At 42.7% G+C, this 20,133-nt stretch overlaps 1 protein-coding gene across 1 annotated transcript in view; it reads left to right on the top strand.

Moving 5' to 3' along the window:
- Positions 1–20,133, top strand: part of LOC128695544 (sodium-coupled monocarboxylate transporter 1) — a 330,002-nt gene that overhangs the window by 270,222 nt on the left and 39,647 nt on the right. Inside the window, exon 9 of the mRNA XM_070093458.1 lies at positions 14,549–14,823. Within this exon, the coding sequence (XP_069949559.1) occupies positions 14,549–14,823 (275 nt within the window). The remainder of the gene's footprint in view (positions 1–14,548; positions 14,824–20,133) is intronic.

Consider the following 20,133-nt stretch of genomic DNA (forward strand, 5'->3'; position numbering starts at 1 on the left):
ACCCCCACCTCTACAGCAGCCCCCTTTGGGCGGTAGACCTCCTAGAGAATAAAGGTTTATTATTGAGATGATTTTAGGAAGAGAACCATGACCAGCGTTAATTAAGTGGGGAAGAAAGTATATTTGGGTTGATGCGAAGTAAAAGACTACTGAGGCCGAAATTAGAGTGTATATAAAAAAGTAAATTATTCAGTAGGTCTCATTAATAAGTATAGCGAAAAGTATTCATGACATATGATTAATAGATGAGTAAGTTAAGATTTTTCGAAGGGACGTTTGGTTTATTCCCCCGAGTGCTCCAATGATAGCGGAAGAAATCCCGCCTAAAAAGAGAATAGTGTGCGTATAATATTCTGAAGACAAATAAGAGATTAAAAATATTGGGGCAAGCTTTTGGATTGTCATGAGAATAATAATTTGGGTTCAATTGAGACCTAATATGACTTGGGGGAACCAAAAATGAAACGGAGCCGCCCCTAATTTAAGGGGCGGCTCCCCACCACAAACCCCACCCACACTGTGACATCCCCAACGCAGCTGAATAATCTCAGTGAAGACCGACACACTGTTCCCTCTGCCCCCACCCCTCACATAACAAACCCCACTGCTACAGCAGCTCCCTACGGGCACTCTGCCCTCACCTCCCTGCATCACAAATCCCACCCACACCACAGACCCCCTATAGCCCCCAAGGGCTCCCACTCCCCCTACCCTAATATTCTCCCAGGTCCACCTTGATAGACAAGAAACTGAAGGCGTGGTACACAAACGGAGATGGAATAGCAAATAAACACGAGGAGTGGCACGAAAGAATCAACGAGAAGTCCCCGGACATCATAGTAGTCACAGAAACGAAAATCACTGAGACAATAACAAACGCAGCCTTCCCACAGGGCTATCAGATCCTGAGGAAAGATAGAATGGGCAGAGGGGGAGGAGGGGTTGCACTGCTCATAAAAATCGGATGGAGTTTTGAGGAAATGGAGGGCATGGACGAGATTGGAGAAAGAGACTACATAGCAGGCACTATTCAATCTGGGACACATAAGGTAGTTATTGCCGTGATGTATAACCCACCACAGAACTGCAGAAGGCCAAGAGAGGAATTTGATGAGAACAACAGAGCGATGGTTAACACACTGGCTGAGGTGGCACGAAGAGCTCAATCGTGCAGAGCAAAGTCTCTGATTATGGGTGATTTCAACCACAGGGAGATCGATTGGGAAAACCTGGAGCCCCATGGGGGCCCCGAAACATGGAGACCCTAGATGATGGACGTAGTACTGGAAAACCTCGTGCATCAACACATCAGGGACACTACCAGAGAGAGAGGGGAGGATGAACCAGCAAGATTGGACCTTGTTTTCACCCTGAGTAGCTCATACACTGATGATATCACATATGAGAGGCCCCTCGGAGCTAGTGACCACGTAGTCCTGAGTTTGGATTACATAGTAGAGTTACAGGTGGAGAGGGTAACAGGAGTCGAATGGGAAAAGCCAAACACTGAAAGGGTGGACTACAAAGGTATGAGGAACTTCCTGCAGGAGGTGCAGTGGGATAGAGAAATTCTAGGAAAGACAGTAAATGAAATGATGGAATATGTAACAACAAAATGCAAAGAGGCAGAGGAAAGGTTTGTTCCAAATGGCAACAGAAACAAAAGGGAAAACCATAGCATCGAAAGCCAAGACCAACGCAAAACTGCTGTTTAGCCACATTAGGAGAAAGACTACAGTCAAGGACCAGGTGATCAGGCTGAGGAAAGAAAGTGGGGAACTCACAAGAAAGGATCAAGAGGTATGCGAGGAGCTAAAAATGAGATTTAAGGAAATATTCACAGTGGAGACAGGAAGGACTCTGGGATGACAGGACAGAGGGAGACACCAACAGGGAATAGACCAACAAGTGCTGGACGATATGCACACAACTGAGGAGGAGGTAAAGAAGCTGCTAAGCGACCTTGATACCTCAAATTCAATGGGACCGGACATCTCCCCGTGGGTCCTCAGGGAGGGAACAGATATACTGTGCGTGCCATTAACCACAATCTTCAACACATCCCTTGAAACTGGGCAACTATCTGAGGTATTGAAGACCGCAAATGTAGTTACCATTTCTAAAAAAGGAGACAGAAAAGAAGCACTAAATTACAGACCAGTGTCACTGACATGTATATTATGCAAAGTCAAAGAGAAGATTATCAGGAGGAGAGTGGTGGAGCACCTGGAACGGAACAAGATTATAAACGACAACCAGCACGGATTCATGGAAGGCAAATCCTGTGTCGCAAACCTTCTGGAGTTCTATGACAAAGTTACATAAGTAAGACACGAGAGAGAGGGGTGAGTTGATTGCATTTTCTTGGACTGCAAGAAGGCCTTTGACACAGTTCCTCACAAGTGACTAGTGCAGATACTAGAGGATCAGGTATGTACAACAGGAAGGGCACTGCAATGGATCAGAGAATACCTGACAGGGAGGCAACAACGAGTCATGGTACGGGATGAGGTATCACAGTGGACACCTGTGACGAGCGGGGTCCCACAGGGGTCAGTCCTAGGACCAGTGCTATTTTTGGTATATGTGAATGACATGATGGAAGGGATAGACTCAGAGGTGTCCCTGTTCGCAGATGATGTGAAGTTAATGAGGAGAATCAAATCACATGAGGATCAGGTAGGACTTCAAAGAGACCTGGACAGGCAACTGGCTTCTTGAATTCAATCCTGCCAAATGCAAAGTCATGAAGATCGGAGAACGGCAAAGAAGACCGCATACAGATTATAGACTAGGCGGCCAAAGACTGTACACCTCGCTCAAGGTGAAAGATCTTGGGGTGACCATAACACTGAGCATGTTTATGGATGCACACATCAACCAGATAGCTGCTGTAGCATATGGGCGCCTGGCAAACCTTAGAATAGCGTTCCAATATCTTAGTAAGGAATTGTTCAATTCACTGTACACTGTGTACATCAGGCCCATACTGGAGTATGCAGCCCCAGTTTGGAACCCACACCTGGTCAAGCACGTCAAGAAATTAGAGAATGTGCAAAGGTTTGCAACAAGGCTAGTTCCGGAGCTCAGAGGTATGTCCTGCGAAGAAAGTTTGAGGGAAATTGGACTGACGACATTGGAGGACAGGAGGGTCAGGGAAGACATGATAATGACATACAAAATACTGTGTGAAATAGATAAGGCAGACAGAGACTGGATGTTCCAGAGAGGGGACACACAAACAAGGGGTCACAATTGGAAGCTGAAGACTCAGACGAGTCAGAAGGATGTTAGGAAGTATTTCTTCAGTCATAGAGTCGTCAGGAAGTGGAATAGCCTAGCAAGTGATGTAATGGAGGCAGGAACCATACATAGCTTTAAGACGAGGTATGACAAAGCTCAGGAACCAGAGAGAGAGAGAGGACCTAGTAGCAACTAGTGAAGAGGCGGGGCCAGAAGCTGAGTCTCGACCCTTGCAACCAAAATTAGGTGAGTACACACACACACACACACACACACACACACACACTGCAATGGATAAGGGAATACCTGACAGGGAGGCAGCAACGAGTCATGGTACGTGAAGAACGTGAAGAGGTATCACAGTGGGCGCCTGTTACGAGCGGGGTCCCACAGGGGTCAGTTCTAGGACCAGTGCTATTTTTGATATATGTGAACGACATGATGGAAGGAATAGACTCTGAAGTGTCCCTGTTCGCAGATGACGTGAAGTTGATGAGAAGAATTAAATCGGACGAGGATGAGGCAGGACTGCAAAGAGACCTGGACAGGCTGGACATGTGGTCCAGCAACTGGCTTCTCGAATTCAATCCAGCCAAATGCAAAGTCATGAAGATTGGGGAGGGGCAAAGAAGACCGCAGACAGAGTATAGGCTAGGTGGACAAAGACTACAGACCTCACTCAGGGAGAAAGACCTTGGGGTGACCATAACACCGAGCACATCACCGGAGGCACACATCAACCAAATAACCGCTGCAGCATACGGGCGCCTGGCAAACCTGAGAATAGCGTTCCGATACCTTAATAAGGAATCGTTCAAGACACTGTACACTGTGTATGTTAGGCCCATACTGGAGTATGCAGCACCAGTCTGGAACCCACACCTGGTCAAGCACGTCAAGAAGTTAGAGAAAGTACAAAGGTTTGCAACAAGGCTAGTCCCAGAGCTCAAGGGAATGTCGTACTAGGAAAGGTTAAGGGAAATCGGACTGACGACACTGGAGGACAGAAGGGTCAGGGGAGACATGATAACGACATACAAGATACTGCGGGGAATAGACAAGGTGGACAGAGATAGGATGTTCCAGAGAGGGGACACAGGGACAAGGGGTCACAACTGGAAGCTGAAGACTCAGACGAGTCACAGGGACGTTAGGAAGTATTTCTTCAGTCCTAGAGTTGTCAGCAAGTGGAATAGCCTAGCAAGTGAAGTAGTGGAGGCAGGAACCATACATAGTTTTAAGAAGAGGTATGACAAAGCTCAGGAAGCAGAGAGAGAGAGGATCCAGTAGCGATCAGTGAAGAGGCGGGGCCAGGAGCTGAGTCTCGACCCCTGCAACCACAATTAGGTGAGTACACATACACCCAGCACCTTGTGTGTGTGTGTGTACACCGTGTACGTTAGGCCCATATTTGAGTATGCAGCACCAGTTTGGAACCCGCACCTAGCTAAGCACGTGAAGAAACTAGAGAAAGTGCAAGGTTTGCAACAAGACTAGTCCCAGAGCTAAGGGGTATATCCTACGAAGAGATGTTAAGGGAAATCGACCTGACGACACTGGAGGACGGGAGAGATAGGGAGAACATGCTAACGACATACAAAATACTGAGAGGAATTGATAAGGTGGACAAAGACAGGATGTTCCAGAGTTGGGACACAGGAACAAGGGGACACAGTTGGAAGTTGAAGACACAGATCAATCACAGGGATGTTAGGAAGTATTTCTTCAGCCACAGAGTAGTCAGGAAGTGGAATAGTTTGGGAAGCGATGTAATGGAGGCAGGATCCGTACATAGCTTTAAGCAGAGGTATGATAAAGCTCACGGTTGAGGGAGAGTGACCTAGCAGCGACCAGTGAAGAGGCGGGGCCAGGGGCTGGGTCTCGACCCCTGCAACCTTAACTAGGTGATTACAACTAGGTGAATACACACACACACACACACACACACACTGGAGGTCCCAAGGTGGAAATTGCAGTGATATGTAACCCACCACAGAACAGCAGGAGGCCAATGCAAGAGTATGACGAGAGCAATAGAGCGATGATTGACACACTGGCTGCAGTGGCCAGAAAAGCTCATGCATGCAGGGAAAAGCTCCTGATCATGGGGACTTTAACAACAAGTAGATCGATTGGGAGAACTTGGAGCCACATGGGGGCCCAGACGCATGGAGGGCTAAGATGATGGAGGTGGTACTGGAAAATTTCATGCACCAACACGTAAGAGACACTACAAGAGAGAGAGGAGAGGATGAACCAACAAGACTGGACCTAGTATTCACCTTGAGTAGTGCAGAATTTGAGGACATCACATATGAAATACCCTTTGGGGCCAGTGATCATGTGGTTTTAAGCTTCAAATACACAGTAGAGCTACAAGTGGAGGGGGAAGCAGGAAGGCTAGGATGAATGAAGCCAAACTACAAGAAAGGGGACTACATGGGAATGAGGAACTTCCTGAACGGGGTTCAGTGGGGCAGAGAACTGGCAGGGAAGCCAGTTAATGAGATGATTGAATATGCAGCAACAATGTGCAAGGAGGCTGAGGTTTGAACCCAAGGGTAACAGGACTAATGAAAAAGCCAGGATGAGCCAATGGTTCACCCAAAGGTGCAGGGAGGCAAAAACCAAGTGTGCTAGGGAATGGAAGAAATATAGAAGGCAAAGGACCCAGGAGAATAAGGAGAGCAGTCGTAGAGCCAGAAATGAATATGCTCAGATAAGATGGGAGGCCCAACGACAATATGAAAACGACATAGCAGCGAAAGCCAAATCTGACCCGAAGCTGTTATACAGCCACATCAGGAGGAAAACAACAGTCAAGGATCAGGTAAGGAAGGAAGGAGGAGAGACAACAAGAAATGTCTGTGAAGTATATGAGGAACTCAACAAGAGATTTAAAGAAGTGTTCACAGAGGAGACAGAAGGGGCTCCAGAAAGACAGATAGGTGGGGCACACCACCAAGTGCTGGACACAGTACACACAACCGAGGAAGAAGTGAAGAGGCTTCTGAGTGAGCGAGATACCTCAAAGGTAATGGGGCAGGATAACATCTCTCCATGGGTCTCTCGCATTTACTTCTCTTACAACCCCATCTATAAATATATTAAACAACCAAGGTGACATCACGCATCCTTGTCTAAGGCCTACTTTTACTGGGAAATAATCTCCCTCTTTCCTACATACTCAAACTTGAGCCTCACTATCCTCGTAAAAACTCTTCACTGCTTTCAGTAACCTACCTCCTACACCATACACCTGCATCATCTGCCACATTGCCCCCCTATCCACCCTGTCATACGCCTTTTCCAAATCCATAAATGCTACAAAAACCTCTTTAGCCTTATCTAAATACTGTTCACTTATATGTTTCACTGTAAACACATGGTCCACACACCCCCTACCTTTCCTAAAGCCTGCTTGTTCATATATATATACATATATATATATATATATATATATATATATATATATATATATATATATATATATATACACACACACATATATATATATATATATATATATATATATATATATATATATATATATATATATATATATATATATATATGTATATATATATGTATATATATATATATATATATATATATATATATATATATATATATATATATATATATATATATATATATATATATATATATATATATATATATATATATATATATATATATATATATATATATATATATATATATATATATATATATATATATATATATATATATATATATATATGTATATATATATATATATATATATATATATATATATATATATATATATATATATATATATATATATATATATATATATATATATATATGCAAAAGAACCACTCTGAAAGCACTTTCGTGATTGCTCACATTATCAAGGAACTATGAAAGTAAAGCATTTAAGTTGACTGACTTAAATGATTTTAACATAGTTAGTTTTAATGTTACTTTCTTGTTTACGAAAGTTCCTGTTGTTGATTTATTAAGTTTCTTATCTGAAGAACTCGTTAATTATCATTTACCATTGCCAGTTCCTACTATCATTAAACTTATTAAACTTTGCATTGTTGATGCAAAATTTGTATTAATGATAAGTTTTACACTCAGAAGTTTGGTATGGCAATGGGAAATCCTCTTTCACCTGTTCTTAGTAACCTATACATGGAATTTTTTGAAACAAGGTTGCTTAACACAATCCTCCCTAATAGAGCTAAATGGTTCAGATATGTTGATGATATTTTGTGTTCTATGCCTAAGAATGTAGATATACACCATTTCCTTGGAAAATTAAATAGTTTAGCCCATTCAATAAACTTTACTGTTGAGTTTGAAGAAAATAACTCATTGCCTTTTCTAGATGTTTTAATTATTAAGGGAAATAATGAATTCAAATTTAAAATTTACAGAAAACCTACATATAACTGTTCCTATGTCCACTATTATTCTTCCCATCAAGATAGAGTCAAACTGTCTGTTTTCTCATCAATGTTTTTGAGAGCTTTACGAATTTGTAGTCCTGAGTTCATAGATGAGGAAATATCCAAAATTTATGAAATAGGAAATGATTTAAAATACCCAAGAAATATAATTGATAAATCTTTTAAAGTTGCTAGAAATACTTTTTACAATCCAAAAAGGGACAACCAGCCTTATTCAACTGAAAATATGTTGGTTCTCCCTTACCATGAAAACTTGGTTGATATGCCTTCTCTTCTCAAGACTTTTAATATTAAAGTTGTATTCAAAAATCTTGATACAGTAAAAAAAACTTTTGATAAAGAATTCCCCCCAAAATGCTGATGGATGTGTCTATAAGATTCCTTGTAAAATTTGCGATAAAGTTTATTACGGTCAAACTGGTAAAAATCTCGAACTAAGATTAAAACAACATAAATATAGCATTAGAACTGGACAAGATTCCAATGCTTTATTTATTCATGTAAGAGATTTTAACCATCCAATTGATTTTCAAAAAGTTGAGAAAGTAGTATCAAGCAAGTCCATGGTCGACATTAATATAATTGAATCTTGTTTCATAAAAAGCAGTTTTGACAATAATATGAATATTTCCTTTGGTTTATATAAATTAGATCCATTTATAATTAATAGAATTTGGGAAGAATTTAATAATACACTGGACAAATAATAATTTTTAAAATTTTCTTGGGTAGAATAGTTTGTTAGTTGTTGTGCAAAGGACCTGTCCAGTTGGGCCGGCGCGCGTCAGGTGTTTAACCGTTGTGGGATCTGATAGTGAGGTGCTGGCCTGACCCCTTATATAGCTTCCTTGGATGCTTTACTTTCATAGTTCCTTGATAATGTGAGTAGTCACGAAAGCGCTTGGAATTTCTCTATTCTTTCAGAGTGGTTGTTTTGCATATTCTGAAGGACAAGTGAAAATTTGTGTATACAATAATTTCGCCAAAATCATTCTGAACCTTTCGAAAAAAATATATTTCACTGTGTTTGTTTAGTATTAAATTATTATAAACAAATCTAAAATATATTTAGTTGGGTTAGGCTAAAATAAATTGTTCTTGTTATAATAAGGTTAGGTAAGTTTTGTAAGTTCCTTTTGGTGCAAAATTATAAATTTTTACATCAACATTAATGAAAAAAATATATCTTTAAACGTATAAGAGAAAATTTTAGAAAGGACTTAATTTTAAATGAGTTCTTGCTAATTGACCAGTTTTACATATTCGGCACGACATATATATATATATATATATATATATATATATATATATATATATATATATATATATATATATATATATAAATATATATATATACATATATATATATATATATATATATATATATATATATATATATATATATATATATATGTATGTGTGTGTGTACTCACCTATTTGTACTCACCTATTTGTGGTTGCAGGGGTCGAGTCACAGCTCCTGGCCCCGCCTCTTCGCTGATTGCTACTAGGTCCTCTCTCTCCCTGCCCCATGAGCTCTATCATACCTCGCCTTAAAACTATGTATGGTTCCTGCCTCCACCACATCACTTTCTAGGCTATTCCATGGCCTGACTACTCTATGACTGAAGAAATACTTCCTAACATCCCTTTGATTCATCTGAGTCTTCAACTTCCAATTGTGACCTCTTGTGTCTGTGTCCCATCTCTGGAACATCCCGTCTTTGTCCACCTCGTCTATTCCGCGCAGTATTTTATATGTCGTTATCATGTCTCCCCTGACCCTCCTGGCCTCCAGTGTCGTCAGGCCGATTTCCCTCAACCTTTCTTCATAGGACAATCCCCGTAGCTCTGGGACTAGTCTTGTTGCAAACCTTTGCACTTTCTCTAATTTCTTGACGTGCTTGACTAGGTGTGGATTCCAAACTGGTGCTGCATACTCCAGTATGGGCCTGACGTAGATGGTGTACAGAGTCTTAAACGAATCCTTACTGAGGTATCGGAACGCTATCCGTAGGTTTGCCAGGCGCCCGTATGCTGCAGCAGTTATCTGATTGATGTGCGCCTCAGGAGATATGCTCGGTGTTATACTCACCCCCAGATCTTTTTCCTTTAGTGAGGTTTGCAGTCTTTGGCCATCTAAACTATATTGTGTCTGCGGTCTTCTTTGCCCTTCCCCAATCTTCATGACTTTGCATTTGGCAGGGTTAAATTCAAGGAGCCAGTTGCTGGACCAGGCTTGTAGCCTGTCCAGATCTCTTTGTAGTCCTGCCTGATCCTCGTCCGATTCGATTCTTCTCATTAACTTCACATCGTCTGCAAACAAGGACACTTCTGAGTCTATCCCTTCCGTTATGTCGTTCACGTATACCAAGAACAGCACAGGTCCTAGGACTGACCCCTGTGGAACCCCGCTTGTCACAGGCGCCCACTCTGACACCTCGTCGCGTACCATGACTCGTTGTTTCCTCCCTGTCAGATATTCTCTGATCCATTGCAGTGCCTTTCCTGTTATGTGTGCCTGGTCCTCTAGCTTTTGCAGTAACCTCTTGTGAGGAACTGTGTCGAAAGCCTTCTTGCAGTCCAAAAATACGCAGTCGATCCACCCCTCTCTCTCTTGTCTTACTTCTGTCACCTTGTCATAAAACTCTAGTAGGTTTGTGACACAGGATTTTCCTTCCCTGAAACCGTGCTGGTTGTCAATTATACACTTGTTTCTTTCCAGGTGCCCCACCACTCTCCTCCTGATGATCTTCTCCATGACCTTGCATACTATACACGTTAGAGATACAGGCCTGTAGTTTAGTGCCTCATGTCTGTCTCCCTTTTTAAAAATTGGGACTACATTTGCCATTTTCCATACCTCAGGGAGTTGCCCAGTTTCAAATGATGTGTTGAAGATCTTTGTTAATGGCTCACACAATATCTCTGCTCCCTCTTTAAGGACCCATGGAGAGATGTTGTCTGGTCCCACCGCCTTTGAGGTGTCAAGTTCGCATAGCAGCTTCTTCACCTCCTCCTTGGTTATATGTACCTCATCCAGCACTTGCTGGTGTGCCCCCCTGTTCTGATTTCTTGGAGTCCTACTGGTTTCCACTGTAAATACCTCTTTAAATCTTGTGTTGAGCTCCTGACATACCTCTCGGTCGTTTCTTGTGAATTCCCCATCACCCTTCCTCAGTCTGATTTCCTGGTCCTTGACTGTTGTTTTCCTCCTGATGTGGCTGTGCAACAGCTTCGGGTCAGTCTTTACTTTTGATGCTATGTCATTTTCATATTGTCTCTGAGCCTCCCTTCTTATCTGTGCATATTCGTTTCTGGCTCTTCGGCTGATTTCTTTATTTTCCTGAGTTCTCTGTCTTCTGTACCTTTTCCATTCTCTATTACACCTAGTTTTTGCCTCCCTACACCTTTGGGTGAACCAAGGACTCGTTCTGTTCTTCCCATTATTTCTGTTTCCCTTGGGAACAAACCTCTCCTCTGCCTCCTTGCATTTTGTTGCTACATAGTCCATCATTTCTTGTACTGGTTTTCCTGTCAGTTCCCTCTCCCACTGAATGTCTTGAAGGAAGTTCCTCATGCCTGAGTAGTTCCCCCTTTTGTAGTTTGGTTTTTCCCAGCCTATTCCTGCTACTCTCTCCACTTGGAGCTCAACTATGTAGTCGAAGCACAGAACCACATGATCACTAGCTCCCAGGGGCCTTTCATACATGATACCCTCGATGTCCGAACTACTCATGGTGAATACAAGGTCCAACCTTGCTGGTTCATCCTCTCCTCTCTCTCTGGTAGTGTCTCTAACATGTTGATGCATGAGGTTCTCCAGTACCACATCCATCATCTTGGCTCTCCATGTTTCGGGACCCCCATGGGGCTCCAGGTTTTCCCAGTCAATCTCCTTGTGATTGAAATCACCCACAACTAGTAACTTTGCTCCCCCCATGTGTGCTCTCCTGGCCACCTCGGCTAGTGTGTTGATCATTGCTCTGTTGCTCTCATCGTATTCTTCTCTTGGCCTCCTGCAGTTCTGTGGTGGGTTGTACATTACTGCAATTATCACCTTATGTCCCTCAGACTGGATTGTTCCTACTAAGTAGTCCCTTTCGCCCATGCCATCCATTCCTTCCATTTTCTCAAAACCCCACTGGTTTTTAATGAGCAGTGCAACTCCTCCTCCCCCTCTCCTCCCTCTGTCTTTCCTGAAGATTTGATATCCCGATGGAAAGATTGAATCTGTTATTATTCTGGTGAGTTTTGTTTCTGTGAGTGCTATTATGTCTGGGGATGTCTCTTTGATTCTTTCGTGCCACTCCTCATACTTGTTTGTTATTCCATCTGCATTTGTATACCACACCTTCAACTTCTTTTCTGAGACTGTAGTCTGGGAAGTATATTGGGGTTGGGGAAGTGGGAGACCTGGTAAGGAACTATGGGTTGTTGCTGTGGGGGTGAAGTTTGTAATGTAGTGGGTGGGGGCATTGGATGTGGCATGGGTGTTTTGATTTAGAGTGTTTGGTTGCACTGGGGTTGACCTGGTTGGGAGGCTTCTATAGAAAGTTGTGAGGGAGGCTGTATTAGATCTTCTTCCTGGGTCTGGGATCTCCTGTCTGTCTTCTCCATCCCCTCTCTTTCCTCCTTTCGCCTTTGTACCATCTCTCTCAGTTTCTTCCTTTCTTCTTGTGTTCTGTCGCGGTCGAGATACACCCTCCTGTATGCCGTCATGTCCCTTAATCGTGCTTTCTCCTGCAGTATCCTGGTCCGAGTTGCTTCTGCCTTGAAGGTCACTCTCACTGGCCGGGTTCTTTTTTTTACAAACCCCCCTATTCTCCGAAAATTTTCCAGCTGGGTCATATCGTCTTCTCCTATTGCTTTCATGATGCTTTCAATTGCTTTTTTTTCCCCTTGTTTTCTTGCTTCATATGTTTCCCCTTCGACTTCCTGGAGCCCATACACAAAGACTGACCTCACCCTTTCATTCTCCCACTGCATATCCCTGTGTATCCCCTCATTTAATTTGGTTTCCTCCACTGCAGCTTTCCTTTCATCAGTTTCACTGGCTAATGTACTTGGGCTCAGTGGCCTGTCATTTTCCCTTCTCGGCTTTCCTTGGGCTCTGTTGTTGTCTGTTAGGGCCTCCACATAAAGCTTAGCTCTTTCATTTGCTACAGTCTCCTCTGATAGAGCATCTCCATGCAGTTGTGCCCCTTCTTTCCCTACAGTCCCCTTATTTGTGGCTGAGGTAGCAGTCTCTGATGTCAATCCCAAAATGTTCTTTAGTTCTTTATGCTGTTTCAGATTTTTCAGTTCCTCTTCTAAACTCTGTATCCTAGCTTCTGCTGTTTTGACATGCACCTCCCACTTCCTGCTTTCCATATCTATCCTCTCTTCCATTCTCATGCTAAGTTCTTCTAGTTTCTTTTCCCATTCATGATCCCTTTTTATGAGCTCTGCTGCCCAATCTTCCTTTGCATTTTCCTCCTCCTGTCCCTTGGTTTTTCTTGTTGCTCTCTGGCAACCCATTTTTGTTTTATCCTGATTGCCTCAGAGTGGGAAACCTATGTAGTTCTGTATGTTAGGTTAGTAGTGTGTGTGTCAGAGTGTGGGGGGGGGGAAGTAGTGGAGGAACTGTGGCTATTTGGGAGCTGAGTGGGGAGGGGTGGGGAGGGTTTGGGGTGAATGGGGGAGGTGATGGATCAGGGGAAGTAGTGAGATGTCGGTGGTGAGGGGGGAGTGTGTGTGTGTCTGGATGTGTGTGTGTGTGTGTGTGTGTGTGTGTGTGTGTGTGTGTGTGTGTGTGTAATTTTGTGTGTAATTGTGTGTGGAATTATGTGTGGGTTTATTATGTACTGAAAGGTAGGTGGCTTGTGCTTTAAGGTAAGTCTCAGTGGTCCTTGGCTGCCCACACCTTCTTGTGACCTGACCAACCTCCTGGGATTTACCGCACTTACAGTGTGTGTGTGCGTGTGTGTGTGTGTGTGTGTGTGTGTGTGTGTGTGTGTGTGTGTGTGTGTGTGTGTGTGTGTATGTGGGTGTGTGTATGTGTGTGTGTGTGGGGGGGGTGTATGTGGGTGTGTGTGTGTGTATGTGTGTGTGTGTGTGTGTGTGTGTGTGTGTGTGTGTGTGTGTGTGTGTGTGTGTGTGTGTGTGTGTGTGTGTGTAATTATGTGTCGAATTATGTGTGGAATTATTGTGTGTCTGAAAAGTAGGTGGCTTGTGCTTGGAGTGTAATGTAGATTCTCAGTTGTCCTTGTGTCCACAACCTATGTGACCTGACTCCCTTGCAGTGTTGCCTATATCGCCTGCTTATAGTGACTTAATCGCCTTGTTCAATGGATTACCATTTGCTAAACCTTATTGAATACTTGAGTGCCTATTCTTTATCGTGCTATGAGAGTTAGACCATTCACATTCAGCTTGGCGGTTAAATTGGAACCTGGACCCCACACCCAAACAACCACTCATAGGTGATACAGTACTTGTATTGCAGCTGTAGCAGTGTAGATTGTCCAGGTCGATGTGACGTCCTGGGTAGATCCAGCTCGATGTACGTCCTGGCTAGATCCACCTCAATTTCTTCTCGTTAATAATGTACCCTATTCACTGTATTTCTTTCACTGGTCACACTATTGTTTCACTTTATTAAAATCTTGGGTGACACTTGGCAACGCCGCCTTCACACTAGCCTGTGTGTGTGTGTGTGTGTGTGTGTGTGTGTGTGTGTGTGTGTGTGTGTGTCTGTGTGTGTGTGTGTGTGTGTGGTGTGTGTGTGTGTGTGTACGTATAAGTTACCACTTTGCAGATTTATTAAGCAGTGAAAAATTTGTTAACATCAGTCTTTTTTTCAGGGCGCCATCACGGGGTTCGTCACTTCCTTTGTTTTCAGCATTTGTTTAGCTGTTGGTAAGTTTATGCGAGGCGGAGGATCACCTGTTCCTCTTCCCTTGTCCATTGATGGCTGTCCTGAGATTCTGATGAACCTCGTCAACTCCACTATGAGTAACTCCATCACTAACATCTCAGTGTCTGACAGTCTTGTTAACAACACATCATTTACTGGCGGCATCATTGTTAACCCCACAGTAACTGATGTTCATCAAACAAACTCAACAATTATCCAAGGGCAAGTACTTATTAATTACAGTATTCTACTTATATCTTGCGATCACTTACCTTATAAGTAATGACTTCATACAATGTTATATAAATTATGTAAGGTGTTGTTTGCATGATATCTGTATACATGGAAAACATTAATCAGTTATATGGTCTTGGTAATAATTGTTCTAGCAGTAATAGCTATATTACTATTCACTTTTATTCAGAGATCCAGAAGTCAATTTTCACTAGTGTGAACTAGCTATAATAAAGAACAGAAACAGTAAAATGTCCATTAACTCTACTTATATTGGTGTTTGATTCACAACTAAGTAACAGGTAAGGCAAGAGATAAATTATACATTATTATATTTATAAGAAGTGATAAATCCAACTGCTAAGATCTCCACAAACAAGTCTTGTTTTTTTTCCACTTACTGTGAGATCTGTGGGAAGTTCCACCACAACAACTTGACTCGTGCAGGCAGACATTACCATCTTTATCTTGGACTTGCTTCAGGGCAGCAGATACCAAGGACGTAAGAATCACTGTCTGCAGAACATATTTAACAGGATCCAGTAGTCTAACAACTCGTCACAACATTACTTCATTGATTATTAAATTCTTCATAGGTACAAGTGGCTTGATCTGAAAGTTGCTATTATTTCTGTTCAGGAATTAAATCACAGTCTAACAAATATATCAACGTTAGACTCAAAGAAGAACAAGTCATCACTGCTGACAAACTGATATGCCTAAACAAGACATCTGCAGCGACATTTACTTTACCAGTGACATAATAAATTTCACGGTTGTCATTATTGACATTAATAAATATTTTACTAGGTTTTCCGAAATTTCTTTGTAGTGAACACTGACAACTGAAGTAAGTGATGAGTGTAAATCCTGACAGGATGCTTACCTGGAGTTTACCTGGAGAGAGTTCCGGGGGTCAACGCCCCCGCGGCCCGGTCTGTGACCAGGCTTCCTGGTGGATCAGAGCCTGATCAACCAAGCTGTTACTGCTGGCTGCACGCAAACCAACGTACGAGCCACAGCCCGGCTGGTCAGGTACCAACTTTAGGTGCTTGTCCAGCGCCAGCTTGAAGACTGCCAGGGGTCTATTGGTAATCCCCCTTATGTTTGCTGGTAGGCAGTTGAACAGTCTCGGGCCCCTGACACTTATTGTATGGTCTCTTAACGTGCTAGTGACACCCCTGCTTTTCATTGGGGGGATGTTGCATATTCTGCCAAGTCTTTTGCTTTCGTAGTGAGTGATTTTCGTGTGCAAGTTCGGTACTAGTCCCTCTAGGATTTTCCAGGTGTATATAATCATGTATCTCTCCCGCCTGCGTTCCAGGGAATACAGGTTCAGGAACCTCAAGCGCTCCCAGTAATTGAGGTGTTTTATCTCCGTTATGCGCGCCGTGAAAGTTCTCTGTACATTTTCTAGGTCAGCAATTTCACCTGCCTTGAAAGGTGCTGTTAGTGTGCAGCAATATTCCAGCCTAGATAGAACAAGTGACCTGAAGAGTGTCATCATGGGCTTGGCATCCCTAGTTTTGAAGATTCTCATTATCCATCCTGTCATTTTTCTAGCAGCAGCGATTGATACAATGTTATGGTTCTTGAAGGTGAGATCCTCCGACATGATCACTCCCAGGTCTTTGACGTTGGTGTTTCGCTCTGTTTTGTGGCCAGAATTTGTTTTGTACTCTGATGAAGATTTAATTTCCTCATGTTTACCATATCTGAGTAATTGAAATTTCTCATCATTGAACTTCATATTGTTTTCTGCAGCCCACTGAAAGATTTGGTTGATGTCCGCCTGGAGCCTTGCAGTGTCTGCAATGGAAGACACTGTCATGCAGATTCGGGTGTCATCTGCAAAGGAAGACACGGTGCTGTGGCTGACATCCTTGTCTATGTCGGATATGAGGATGAGGAACAAGATGGGAACGAGTACTGTGCATTGTGGAACAGAGCTTTTCACCGTAGCTGCCTTGGACTTTACTCTGTTGACTACTACTCTTTGTGTTCTGTTTGTGAGGAAATTATAGATCCATCGACCAACTTTTCCTGTTATTCCTTTAGCACGCATTTTGTGCGCTATTACGCCATGGTCACACTTGTCGAAGGCTTTTGCAAAGTCTGTATATATTACATCTGCCTTCTTATTGTCTTCTAGTGCAAATAAAGGACCTTGTCGTAGTGATCCAATAGTTGAGACAGACAGGAGCGACCTGTTCTAAACCCATGTTGCCCTGGGTTGTGTAATTGATTGGTTTCTAGATGGGTGGCGATCTTGCTTCTTAGGACCCTTTCAAAGATTTTTATGATATGGGATGTTAGTGCTATTGGTCTGTAGTTCTTTGCTGTTGCTTTACTGCCCCCTTTGTGGAGTGGGGCTATGTCTGTTCATCAAGAACTGCAGTTCTTGATGAACACGGAGTTCCATGAGTCTGGCCCTGGGGCGGAGTGCATGGGCATGTCATTTATCGCCTGTTCGAAGTCATTTGGCGTCAGGATAACATCAGACAGGCTTGTGTTAACCAAATTCTGTTGCTCTCTCATAAAAAATTCATTTTGATCTTCGACTCTCAGTCTGGTTAGTGGCTTGCAAAAAACTGAGTCATATTGGGACTTGAGTAACTCAGTCATTTCCTTGCTGTCATCTGTGTAGGACCCATCTTGTTTAAGTAGGGGCCCAATACTGGACGTTGTTCTCGACTTTAATTTGGCTTAGGAAAAGAAATACTTTGGGTTTCTTTCGACTTCATTTATGGCTTTTAGTTCTTCCCGCGATTCCTGACTCCTATAAGATTCCTTTACCTTAAGTTCGATACTTGCTATTACTCTGACCAGTGACTCCCTACGCATTTCAGATACATTGGCCTCTTTTAGCCGCTCTGTTGTTCTTTTCCGTTGCCTGTAAAGGGAGTGCCTGTCTCTCTATTTTACATCTACTCCTCCTTTTTCTTAGAGGAATAAGCCTTGTGCATACATCAGTGACTCCCTACGCATTTCAGATACATTGGCCTCTTTTAGCCGCTCTGTTGTTCTTTTCCGTTGCCTGTAAAGGGAGTGCCTGTCTCTTTCTATTTTTCATCTACTCCTCCTTTTTCTTAGAGGAATAAGCCTTGTGCATACATCGAGTGCCACCGAGTCAATCTGTTCTAGGCATAAGTTGGGGTCTGTGTTGCTTAGTATATCTTCCCTGCTTATATCGGTTAGGACTTGGTTTACTTGGTTCCACTTTATGTTTTTGTTATTGAAGTTGAATTTGGTGAAGGCTCCCTCGTGACTAATCTCATTATATCGGTCTGGGGCTCCGCGCATACATGTCTGAACCTCAATTATGTTGTGATCTGAGTATATTGTTTTTGATATTGTGGCATTTCGTATCAGATCATCATTGTTAGTGAAGATGAGGTCTAGTGTATTCTCCAGTCTAGTAGGCTCTATTATTTGCTGGTTTAAATTGAATTTTGTGCAGAGATTTAAAAGCTCGTGTGTGTGTGAGTGCTCGTCAGAGCTGCCTCCTGGTGATATTACTGCAACAACATTATTTGCTATATTCCTCCATTTTAGGTGCCTTAAGTTGAAATCCCCCAGGAGCAAGATGTTGGGGGGCAGGAGCTGGCAGATTTTCCAGACAGTGGTCAATTTTTAACAGCTGTTCCTGGAATTGCTGGGACGTTGCATCTGGAGGCTTGTAGACTACCACAATGACTAGGTTTTGGTTCTCGATCTTTACTGCTAAAACTTCCACTACATCATTTGAGGCATTAAGCAGTTCTGTGCAAACAAGTGACTCTGCGATGTACAGGCTAACCCCCCCTCCCTTTGTTGTTCACTCTGTCACATCTGTATAGGTTGTAACCTGGGATCCATATTTCGTTGTCCAAGTAATCCTTTATGTGGGTCTCAGTGAAAGCCGCGAACATTGCATTTGCCTCTGCAAGCAGTCCACGGATGAAAGGTATTTTGTTGTTTGTTGCTGGCTTTAGACCCTGTATATTTGCAAAGAAAAATGTCATCGGACTGGTGGTATTGTTGGTACTGGAGGGGATTTTTTTTCCGGCATTAGTATCTGTATCTGTTGGTTTGGAGTGAAGGCTGGTATATTGTATCCCTTATATGGTCTAATGTCCAAATTAAGACAATGGCCATCTATTGTTTCACAAAGCCATTTTGTCGGCTTTGTTTAGAATTATTTTAGGTAAGAAAACATCTCTTAGCCTGTTTGTTTTCACCATTCGACTCTTGTGACAAGATGGCATCGGGACTGACTGTGCTGTTAGTAACGGTCAACGTGAACTCTTTGGGTACTGAAGAACAAGGGATGATGTTAATCTATTCTTGAACAACGAGGCTGCTTTTTCCTGAAAACTGGTTCAATCAAATGAAACCTTTTTATGAAGTTGAGCGAGTGCAGTTGCAATAGTTGAGAAATTACCAATGAATGTCCAGTAGAAATTGAATTGACCAATGAGGAATGTGCTGTATCTGCAGACATGAGCCTAGGAAACCGCTGAACGGTATTTATTTTGTAATCGTTGGCAGGGATGTGACCCAGAAACTTTCTTGACCGGATAATAAACACTTAAGCAGTATAATGTGATCCTTTATTGACAACGGATCGCCGACACACTGGGCTTTATCAAGTCACTAACAGATGACTTAGGTACATTTATTATTATTATTATTATAAAAAAGAAGCGCTAAACCACAAGGGCTATTCAACGCTGTGACTTAGGTACAAGAATGAGTGAGCATTCCACGAGGAATTTGGTTGTTTATAACTGCATCATAAAGAATTTGCGTAATGAATTCGTCCGCAAAGAAATAACATTGTGCATGTGACAGACGGTAAGCGCATAAGTAAACAAGCTTAGTATACTTTTCCAACTGGATGCAATGTGTAATGGGCAAAGTCAGTTCCATGAATTCGCATGACAGAGCGACAACGTCTCGATTATTTTAATGAAATTTTAGAAGTCGAAGGACTCTGTCTGGATAGTCTGTCAGTGCCGTCACCTTCTAGACAGTTGAAAGCGAGCGAGGTCGTGATTTCTTCACTGCTGTGAGGAAAGCATGACAAGAAGTAGCAACTTTCTATGTTGTACAGTGTGAAACGAGCTCTGAACAGCTGTTGTCGACAAGAACGTTTTCTACGAATTCCGTAACTCATTCGTCTCTCGACCTCTGGGGAGAGAGGACGCTACTGGAGCTCTGCCTACCTGCCTCCTGGTGAGCACTTCTGCCCTTCAGTTCCAAGATGGCGGATCGTGCCGGCAGGCGCGTCAACACTGTGTGCATAGAGCTGATACG

This window comes from Cherax quadricarinatus, chromosome 42 (genome assembly GCF_038502225.1).
Source record: "Cherax quadricarinatus isolate ZL_2023a chromosome 42, ASM3850222v1, whole genome shotgun sequence".
Taxonomy (NCBI): Eukaryota; Metazoa; Arthropoda; class Malacostraca; order Decapoda; family Parastacidae; genus Cherax; species Cherax quadricarinatus.